This window comes from Asterias rubens, chromosome 7 (genome assembly GCF_902459465.1).
Source record: "Asterias rubens chromosome 7, eAstRub1.3, whole genome shotgun sequence".
Taxonomy (NCBI): domain Eukaryota; kingdom Metazoa; phylum Echinodermata; class Asteroidea; order Forcipulatida; family Asteriidae; genus Asterias; species Asterias rubens.
Genome location: NC_047068.1, coordinates 5,264,876 through 5,275,661, shown reverse-complemented (window position 1 = coordinate 5,275,661; position 10,786 = coordinate 5,264,876). Strand labels below are relative to the sequence as shown.

General features: G+C 39.3%; 2 protein-coding genes across 2 annotated transcripts; both read right to left on the bottom strand.

The window, feature by feature from the left end:
• Positions 1–280: 280 nt before the first annotated feature.
• Positions 281–1,494, bottom strand: LOC117292360 (C-type lectin domain family 4 member M-like). The gene is made up of 2 exons (XM_033774384.1): positions 1,188–1,494; positions 281–498 (listed from the first exon to the last, which is right to left on the bottom strand). Exons 1-2 carry the CDS (start codon positions 1,492–1,494, stop codon positions 281–283), a joined length of 525 nt encoding a protein of 174 aa, XP_033630275.1.
• Positions 1,495–8,450: 6,956 nt separating this feature from the next.
• LOC117292359 (C-type lectin domain family 4 member M-like) lies at positions 8,451–9,144 on the bottom strand. Its single transcript, XM_033774383.1, has 2 exons — positions 8,898–9,144; positions 8,451–8,617 (listed from the first exon to the last, which is right to left on the bottom strand). The coding sequence occupies exons 1-2, from the start codon at positions 9,142–9,144 to the stop codon at positions 8,451–8,453; spliced, it is 414 nt and encodes a 137-aa protein (XP_033630274.1).
• Between the last annotated feature and the right edge of the window lie 1,642 nt (positions 9,145–10,786).

Below are 10,786 nucleotides of genomic sequence, written 5' to 3'. Positions count from 1 at the left end.
AATGACTTCATATCATTTTTTGCCGATGCATGGTATTGTGAATTTATTAACAATAAGGTTAACAATCATTAAAACCATAATCTAACTTTTGTAGGCTTACTGCACAGTGAACTTTATAGCAAAACGGCCAATTGCTCCACTTTCAGAATTGAATGTGGAATATTATATTTTGAGAGAAACTGAACTTCAAAAAATTTGCTTGAAATATCAAGAAGGATGATTCCATACATTTTCTTTAATCTTCATTAAAAGTAGTCTGCGCAGAATGTTGAGCCACTCTTTACATGTGCAGCATTGCCGAGGATACTGTTGGGCGCTGGCAGATTAACTTGCGAGGGAGATGACATTCCCTATCATGCCAGCCTGCTGAAGTGCCGCCTCGTGGATAAACAAAGACTTCGACGCAAGATTGGTCACCGAATTGGTTATTTGGTTGAGTTACATACCATCTCTTGTCATCTACGCCAATAGTACCTTCACCCAAACACACCCAGGTACCTGAAACAAGTCAATCAGAAAACAAGCCTCATTAGGCATATATAATAATTATTTACATTTTGGGAGTGGGTTGGTACTGAAAGATCAATTTAAACGAAGTTAACATTATTGTGTTTTGTTGTTTGTAATGATTACTTACACAATAGGCTAAGTTAAATTAGTGGAACTTAATAAAAAAATTGTTTCATAATGTGTACAATTTATTTTGCCGAGTAAACCAAATTTGTTTACGGACAGGTACAAAAAGTCCGATAGCTTCATTGTGTGTAATTAAAGAGCATTGAAACGGAGATGAAAACAATCAATCAGTTCGGTGTTTAGAATGATTTTTTGTGTGTGCTCGAAATAAACCAATAATCGAGAGCGAAATATCACATTTTTTCTCGAGCTTTTGTTGCAATTTATGTCGAGCTCTCGCGATATTTCATTTTCACCGTCAAAAATCAAACATTCTGAGCTGTCGAAATGATTTCTAGCGAAATGATTTTGTCTATAATTTTGTTTTAGCTTTAGCAATTTATTATTTATTTTTAGTTTTCATGAACCCTTCGTGCAAACGCTTCGAGGACCGTTTTGACAACTTAAAATCATTTCGAGAGTCTCTAACAAACATTGCCGTTGCCCTCACCCTGGTGTTGGCGATTTGTTGTAAAATAAAACGAATTATAAGTTTCTTTAAATGTACACACCTTCAGTTTGAATGTCGTTGCAACCAATCCAGTACCTATCGCAGCTGCACATCTTGAGAAGGTGTTGTAACTCTTCTTTAGATTGAGTGACAACCATCACCCCACCCAACTCAACACACTGCTGCATGCCCTCTTCCCATGTAACGTCAGCGTCATGCACCTTGTAGCATTTGTCTCGCCACTGGCTCCAAGTTGGAGGGCATCGCGGGCGCGGTGTCCCTCTGATGGAGGCCACACACTGCCCATTGCCGGCAGCGTAGTTTGCCATTATAAATATACCAACAACACCCAGCAGTTTGCTCGCCATCATCACGACATCAACTCCTGACAACACTACTTCCAGTTTAAACAAAAATAGACACCAAGCAAAAATTATAACCTTCACGAGAATGGAATTATAAAACGATCTAAACCAACACTAAAGAAAATGGCACACGAGCTTTCCAATCTTAACAATGCAATCAATAAAAAGTCAAGAAAAATATGAAAATGCAAACTAACCAATGACGTCACGTGTTTGGATTTGTGGTTTCATCGTATTCAATTATCTTTTACCGTATAGGATCAAATAATCTTCATTGTGTATATAAGGAAATAAATCTGGTTTGTATGGAGTACATTGGGATGCATTTGTTGTATTTTCTAGAAATTTCCCCCAAAATACGGCATTTGGCTAAAAAAGAAGAGAGATTTTTGAAATTCAGGAGATTAATATACAAAAGATAGTACATGGGCTCATGTTTCGACCCTAGCAGAGTCTTTCTGGTCGAGTCGGTTCCATCAGGTTTGCCCAAACAGGTGGAGTCTATTTTTGTTGAATCACAAAATGATACTTTAGAAACAATATTCCTTTCATGAGTCAGTCAGTTAATGTTGGAGAGTCGGCGTAGGTTAGGGTTAATTTTGGAAGGGTCGGGGTGTGGGGGTAGTTTGAGCATGTTTGGGGTTGGTTAGGGTTAATTATTTAGTTGGTTCGGGGTTGGTCAAGGTAAATTGTGGCGGGTTTGGGTTGGTTAGGGTTAATTATTTAGTTGGTTCGGGGTTGGTCAAGGTAAATTGTGGCGGGTTTGGGTTGGTTAGGGTTAATTATTTAGTTGGTTCGGGGTTGGTCAAGGTAAATTGTGGCGGGTTTGGGTTGGTTAGGGTTAATTATTTAGTTGGTTCGGGGTTGGTCAAGGTAAATTGTGGCGGGTTTGGGTTGGTTAGGGTTAATTATTTAGTTGGTTCGGGGTTGGTCAAGGTAAATTGTGGCGGGTTTGGGTTGGTTAGGGCTAATTATTTAGTTGGTTCGGGGTTGGTCAAGGTAAATTGTGGCGGGTTTGGGTTGGTTAGGGTTAATTATTTAGTTGGTTCGGGGTTGGTCAAGGTAAATTGTGGCGGGTTTGGGTTGGTTAGGGTTAATTATTTAGTTGGTTCGGGGTTGGTCAAGGTAAATTGTGGCGGGTTTGGGTTGGTTAGGGTTAATTATTTAGTTGGTTCGGGGTTGGTCAAGGTAAATTGTGGCGGGTTTGGGTTGGTTAGGGTTAATTATTTAGTTGGTTCGGGGTTGGTCAAGGTAAATTGTGGCGGGTTTGGGTTGGTTAGGGCTAATTATTTAGTTGGTTCGGGGTTGGTCAAGGTAAATTATGGCGGGTTTGGGTTGGTTAGGGTTAATTATTTAGTTGGTTCGGGGTTGGTCAAGGTAAATTGTGGCGGGTTTGGGTTGGTTAGGGTTAATTATTTAGTTGGTTCGGGGTTGGTCAAGGTAAATTGTGGCGGGTTTGGGTTGGTTAGGGTTAATTATTTAGTTGGTTCGGGGTTGGTCAAGGTAAATTATGGCGGGTTTGGGTTGGTTAGGGTTAATTATTTAGTTGGTTCGGGGTTGGTCAAGGTAAATTGTGGCGGGTTTGGGTTGGTTAGGGTTAATTATTTAGTTGGTTCGTGGTTGGTCAAGGTAAATTGTGGCGGGTTTGGGTTGGTTAGGGTTAATTATTTAGTTGGTTCGGGGTTGGTCAAGGTAAATTGTGGCGGGTTAAGGTTGGTTAGGGTTAATTATTTAGTTGGTTCGGGGTTGGTCAAGGTAAATTGTGGCGGGTTTGGGGTGGTTAGGGTTAATTATTTAGTTGGTTCGGGGTTGGTCAAGGTAAATTGTGGCGGGTTTGGGTTGGTTAGGGTTAATTATTTAGTTGGTTCGGGGTTGGTCAAGGTAAATTGTGGCGGGTTTGGGTTGGTTAGGGCTAATTATTTAGTTGGTTCGGGGTTGGTCACGGTAAATTGTGGCGGGTTTGGGTTGGTTAGGGTTAATTATTTAGTTGGTTCGGGGTTGGTCACGGTAAATTGTGGCGGGTTTGGGTTGGTTAGGGTTAATTATTTAGTTGGTTCGGGGTTGGTCAAGGTAAATTGTGGCGGGTTTGGGTTGGTTAGGGTTAATTATTTAGTTGGTTCGGGGTTGGTCAAGGTAAATTGTGGCGGGTTTGGGTTGGTTAGGGTTAATTATTTAGTTGGTTCGGGGTTGGTCAAGGTAAATTGTGGCGGGTTTGGGTTGGTTAGGGCTAATTATTTAGTTGGTTCGGGGTTGGTCAAGGTAAATTATGGCGGGTTTGGGTTGGTTAGGGTTAATTATTTAGTTGGTTCGGGGTTGGTCAAGGTAAATTGTGGCGGGTTTGGGTTGGTTAGGGTTAATTATTTAGTTGGTTCGGGGTTGGTCAAGGTAAATTGTGGCGGGTTTGGGTTGGTTAGGGTTAATTATTTAGTTGGTTCGGGGTTGGTCAAGGTAAATTATGGCGGGTTTGGGTTGGTTAGGGTTAATTATTTAGTTGGTTCGGGGTTGGTCAAGGTAAATTGTGGCGGGTTTGGGTTGGTTAGGGTTAATTATTTAGTTGGTTCGTGGTTGGTCAAGGTAAATTGTGGCGGGTTTGGGTTGGTTAGGGTTAATTATTTAGTTGGTTCGGGGTTGGTCAAGGTAAATTGTGGCGGGTTAAGGTTGGTTAGGGTTAATTATTTAGTTGGTTCGGGGTTGGTCAAGGTAAATTGTGGCGGGTTTGGGTTGGTTAGGGTTAATTATTTAGTTGGTTCGGGGTTGGTCAAGGTAAATTGTGGCGGGTTTGGGTTGGTTAGGGTTAATTATTTAGTTGGTTCGGGGTTGGTCAAGGTAAATTGTGGCGGGTTTGGGTTGGTTAGGGCTAATTATTTAGTTGGTTCGGGGTTGGTCACGGTAAATTGTGGCGGGTTTGGGTTGGTTAGGGTTAATTATTTAGTTGGTTCGGGGTTGGTCACGGTAAATTGTGGCGGGGTTGGGTTGGTTAGGGTTAATTATTTAGTTGGTTCGGGGTTGGTCAAGGTAAATTGTGGCGGGTTTGGGTTGGTTAGGGGTAATTATTTAGTTGGTTCGGGGTTGGTCAAGGTAAATTGTGGCGGGTTTGGGTTGGTTAGGGTTAATTATTTAGTTGGTTCGGGGTTGGTCAAGGTAAATTGTGGCGGGTTTGGGTTGGTTAGGGTTAATTATTTAGTTGGTTCGGGGTTGGTCAAGGTAAATTGTGGCGGGTTTGGGTTGGTTAGGGTTAATTATTTAGTTGGTTCGGGGTTGGTCACGGTAAATTGTGGCGGGTTTGGGTTGGTTAGGGTTAATTATTTAGTTGGTTCGGGGTTGGTCAAGGTAAATTGTGGCGGGTTTGGGTTGGTTAGGGTTAATTATTTAGTTGGTTCGGGGTTGGTCAAGGTAAATTGTGGCGGGTTTGGGTTGGTTAGGGCTAATTAGACTTACATTTATTTTGAAAATGGTTAGGGATAATTTTTAAGGTTCTGAATTGGTTAGGGTTAAAGCCATTGGACACTTTCGGTAAACAGTTTTGTCCAAAGGCCCACACTTCGTGTATCACAACTTATATATAAAATAACAAACCTGTGAAAATTTTGGCTCAATCGGTCATCGGAGTCGGGAGAAAATAACGGGAAACCCACTCTTGTTTTTGCACGTTTCGCCGTGTCATGTCATGGGGATTGTGTTTACTATAAATCCGTAATTCTCGACGTCGAGAATTGATAATTGTTTCAATTTTTTATCAAAAAGTAAAGCATTTCATGTCATAATATTTCAAGAGAAGTCTTTTACCATTACCTTCTTTAAACCCGGTAAGTTATTTGTAAATCTGTGAACTTTTTGGGGGGTTTTCTGTTCCGAAAGTGTATAATGGCTTTAACTTTGAACTTTCAGGTTTCGTTATGGTTACTTGTGAAGGGTCGGGTAGCAAGTTTTCACACAAGTCGCTTTAGAGAAATTGAGTGTATCATGGCTCTTTGTCCATATGTAATTTATTTGTTAGCTTGCAGATCTGAGAAAGTATCTTAAACATGAACATATAATACTTATACTCGTACTGTACCATAAATTGATTATTAGTATGAAATACATTTACTCTTGCCTGATACACCATTGTAATTGTCTCTTCTTGAAAACATGAGGTGATGGCTCTTTGGAGCCGGTTAGTTTATTCAATGTAGTGTGCTCTATTAAAGTAAGTCATTATATAGGAGACAATGACAACGACGAGAGTACAGTTGTCGAAATATTGAGACAAACCAACCGGTATTTCCAGTCACATCATTAATTGGTTCAAACATGTACCTATATATATTAAACTAATATGTATTCACGTGTAAAGATTCAAATATCACGTAATCAACCCTATTCACATAATAATACACAACGTTTGTAGATTATCTAAACTAATTCAAATATATTTGAATTATGTTCAGTTCATAAATAAAGCAAAGGCAATATTATTACAAAGCGAAGTTGACGACCAAACATGTTATTTAGCAATTCCAAGAATTCGCGCTGTTGATTGGCCAAAATGTATTTTCATTAAGTTTAACACTGTGAGATATGGTTTGAGTGATTCACGCCTTGACAATACAGTCAACAATGTTTGTTAGTAGTTCATGAGACCAACATTAGGGAATTCTTGGACTTACACTATAGTTAAAGACAGTGGACACTATCGGTAATTGTCTTAGATCAGTCTCCTTACTTGGTGTATCTCAACATATGCATAAAATAACAAACATGTGAAAATTTGAGCTCAATTTGGTAATCGACGTTGCGAGATAATAAAGAAAGATAAAAACACCCTTGTCACACAAAGTTGTGTGCGTTTAGATGGTTGATTTCGAGACCTCAAATTCTAAACCCGAGGTCTCGAAATCAAATTCGTGGAAAATTACTTGTTTCTCGAAAACTATGTCACTTCAGAGGGAGCCGTTTCTCACAAAGTTTTATACCACCAACCTCTCCCCATTACTTGTCACCAAGTAAGGTTTTATAATAGTAAATATTTTGAGTAATTACCAAAAGTGTCCACTGCCTTTAACCTGAGTTAGATTTTGCTTTGTATTATAAAATATTCCAGCTTTGAGTTTTCAACTTGATTAGTATTACTGTTTCAAAACTTGATTGTGAAAAAATAGTTAACTGGTTCTCTTCCTTGCTCTATGCTTAAAGGCACTGGACACTTTTTGTAATAACTCATAATAATTATTAGCATAAAATCTTACTTGGTAACGAGTAATGGGGAGCTAGTATACATTTTTGAGAAACAGCTCCCTCTGAAGGGGGGAGCTTTTTGAGAAAGAAGCAATTTGTTATAAAATATTTGAATTTGATTTCGATACCAATCAAGCATCTGAAAGCACACAACTTTTGTGCAACAGGAGCGTTTTTTCCCATTATTCTCTCGCAACTTTGACGACCAATTAAGCTAAAATTTTCACAGGTTTGTTATTTTATGCATATCTTGAGACACACCAAGTGAGAAGACTGGTCTTTGACAATTACTCAAAGTGACCAGTGTCTTTAACCAATACTTAACCACTAATGTTAACACCAGACCGCTACACATTGCCACAGCAATGTTTTAATTTAAAGGCAGTGGACACTATTGGTAATTACTCAAAATAATAATTAGCATAAAACCTAACTTGGTAACGAGTAACGGGGAGAGGTTGATACTATAAAACATTGTGAGAAACAGCTCCCTCTGAAGTGACGTAGTTTTCGAGAAAGAAGTAATTTTCCACAAATTTGATTTCGAGACCTCAAGTTTAGAATTTGAGGTCATGAAATCAAGCATCTGAAAGCACACAACTGCGTGTGACAAGGTTGTTTTGTTCTTTCATAGTTATCTCGCAACTCCGACGACCAATTGAGCTCAAATTTTCACAGGTATGTTATTTTATGCATATGTTGAGATACACTTTAGTGAGAAGACTTGTTTTTGACATTTACCAATAGTGTCCAGTGTCTTTAAAACTATGCGAATAACCAGCTAAAAATAATGTGCGGCTACCATATTCAAAGCTCATTGAATTACGAATTTTCAAAACAGATACCCGCGCGGGGGCTTACTATTCAACGAAATACCCCACACTTATGAATAAATTAGACAACGTCACCATTGAGAAAACCAAGGATATACCTTTTGTCAAATTAGCAGCTCCTTTCTAAACTATTATTTTACTTCATTTTTGTTCAAGTGACAGTAATAAAAACAATCGTAAATCAAAAACTCGCATATCTTATCGAACGAGGCTGCATTGTTTTTCACAGGGACTGCATGTTGTATCTTTTAGATGTATTTCTACATTTTGATGATGTCAAATCATTGAATTCCTTTGGAATTTGAATTTTTAAAGATGGCCGCTAGAGGATTGAGTTTAATGTACGTTGAACAAATCTGCAAAAACCAATTCCCATAAGAATTGAACTTCCAAACGAAACACTACTTTTAAATTTCAAAGTTCTTTCTCCGTTTCAAGAAAAGGAAAATAAAACTTTTTTTTGTGCGTTTAACAAGTGCCTTTTTGTTTGAACCTTTTTAAAACTGCAATGACGTCATGCCATTTGGCCGATGGTTTTGTGAATTTGTTAACAATTTCACATATCCAAGAAACTACTATATACAACAATAATCTACTTTTTTCATAGTTTATTTATTCGCACTGCCCAGTGAACGCTATAACAAAATAAATACAAATAATAATACTAATAATTGACCTTGCCGATGCTCCACTTTCAAAGTTATTTGTAAATCTGTGAACTTTTATTTTTGATTCTGTTCGGAAAGTGTCTAATGGCTTTAAACGGGGTACTGAGGAATTCATAACAGCAACATAATTTTAAAGATATTTGAAGGCATTGCGAACCTTTATTCTTCATCAAAAGTAGTTTGCGCAAAATATTGTGCAACCCTTTCACAGGACTGTTGGGCGATGGCAGATTACCTTGCGTTAAGCATGGCATTCCCTATCATGCCAGGCGGCTGAAGTTCCGCTTGCTGGATAAACGAGAACTTCGGCGCAAGATTGGTCCTCGTTTTGATTATTTGGCTGACCAACATCCCATCTCTTGTCATCTGACCCAATAGTAGCTTCACCATTCAAACACACCCAGGTACCTGAAACAAGTCAGTCAGAAACATATAGCCTCATTTTGGGAGCAAGAAGAATATCAACTTGAACGAAATGAACATTGTTAAACGAGTTAATGTAAACGAGTGCATGATAACATTTTGCTTGGCTTGATGATATAAACATATATACACATATTGTTTGGGGAAACAATTAATTAACAGACGCCGATCCAAATAAGACAAACAGTAAGTTCATACCATTACCCTTGGTGGTACTTTGGCCCTGTGTTGGCAATTTTAATGACTAAATTGAACATGTACAAACCTTCAGTTTGAATGTCGTTGCAACCAATCCAGAACCTATCGCAGCTGCAAATGTTGTGGAGGTGTTGTATCTCTTCTTCAGATTGAGTGACAACTATCACCCCACCCAACTCAACACACTGCTGCTTGCCTTCTTCCCATGTAACGTCAGCGTCATGCACCTTGTAGCATTTGTCTCGCCACTGGCTCCAAGAAGAAGGGCATGGCGGCTTCCAACACCGCCCATAAACGGCAGCGTAGTTTGCCATTATAAATATACCAACAACACCAAGCAGTTTGCTCGCCATCATCACAACATCAACTATACTGACGAAAAGACACTTACTCCCAAATATATATAAAAAAATAGACACTATAAAGCAATAACCTTCACGAGAACGGAGTTATAAAACGATCAAAACAAACACAAAAGAAACTGGCACACGAGCTCTTTAATCTTAACAATGCATTCAATAAAAAGTCAAGAAAATATATAAATACGCCAATTAAGCAGTGACGTATTATTAGTGGTTTTCTTGTATTTAACGTTATCTTTTGCTTCAGTAACTAGGCCTATTAATCTTCATTAAGTAAGACAATGAATCTGGCTGTGAATGGAATTACTTGCACGGGGATGCATTTGTTGTATTTTCAGTTGTTTTTACTAGCTGAGGACTTTACCCGTCAGGATAACTTGTTACGTACATTAATTACTTCGATAAATAGTGCTGTTGAGTCGTCTTATTATAGATTCTTGATTAATGGCCTTTTGACTTATGTTGGTCAACGATGATGTTGTAACAAAGAAATAAAACGCTACGACAGAAAAGTTTAAAATGTTCCCCCGGGTAGCCTACAGTCTTTTATCATCGCAAGAAGAGAGATTTTCGAAATTCAAGAGATTAATTTACAAAAAATAGTTAATGGCCTAGCAGAGTCTTTCTCGAAGGGTAAGAAGATTAATTATTTACTGAGATATTTTTGAGATCGAGTCGGTCCCATCATAGGTTTGCCCCATGTCGAGTCGGTCCCACCCTAGGTTTGCCCCATGTCGAGTCGGTCCCACCCTAGGTTTGCCCAGTGTCGAGTCGGTCCCACCCTAGGTTTGCCCCATGTCGAGTCGGTCCCACCCTAGGTTTGCCCCATGTCGAGTCGGTCCCACCCTAGGTTTGCCCCATGTCGAGTCGGTCCCATCGTAGGTTTGCCCCATGTCGAGTCGGTCCCACCCTAGGTTTGCCCCATGTTGAGTCGGTCCCACCCTAGGTTTGCCCCATGTCGAGTCGGTCCCATCCTTGGTTTGCCCCATGTCGAGTCGGTCCCATCAAAGGTTTGCCCCATGTCGAGTCGGTCCCACCCTAGGTTTGCCCCATGTTGAGTTTATTTTGTTGAATCAAAAAATGTTACTTCAGAAACATTATTCCTTTCATGAGAATGCTTACAAAGAATTCAGTCAATTAATGTTGTAGGGTCGGGTGTAGGGGTAATGTTTAGCAAGTTTGGGGTTGGTTGGGGTTAATAAGGGTCAGGGCTGGTGAGTTGGTTCGGGGTTCACGGTCAATTGTGGAGGGTCGGGGTTAGTTAGGGTTACTTATTTTGAAGGGTCTGGGCTGGTTAGTTGGTTTTGGGGTTCACGGTCAAGTTAGGATTAATTTTGAAGGTTCTGAATTGGTTAGGGTTCACTTTGAACTTTCATTGTGAAGGGTCTGGTTGCAATTTTTCACACGTACTCGTTTTAGAGAAATTGAGTGTAACATGGCTCTTTGTGCATATGTAATTTATTTGTTAGCTTGCAGTGCTGAGAAAGTATCTTTAAACATGAACATCATTTGTACTTTTACTCGTGCTGTACTATCAATTAATTATTAGTATTAAATACATTTACTCTTGCCTGATACATCATGTTATTGTCTC

Bases quoted from the DNA above. Each gene is read 5' to 3' on its own strand.
- LOC117292360 (XM_033774384.1), bottom strand. From the start codon at position 1,494: ATGGCGAGCAAACTGCTGGGTGTTGTTGGTATATTTATAATGGCAAAC. The intron at 499-1,187 runs GTGTGTACATTT...GACTTGTTTCAG, and splicing joins CAACGACATTCAAACTGAAG to GTACCTGGGTGTGTTTGGGT.
- LOC117292359 (XM_033774383.1), bottom strand. From the start codon at position 9,144: ATGGCAAACTACGCTGCCGTTTATGGGCGGTGTTGGAAGCCGCCATGC. The intron at 8,618-8,897 runs GTTTGTACATGT...GACTTGTTTCAG, and splicing joins CAACGACATTCAAACTGAAG to GTACCTGGGTGTGTTTGAAT.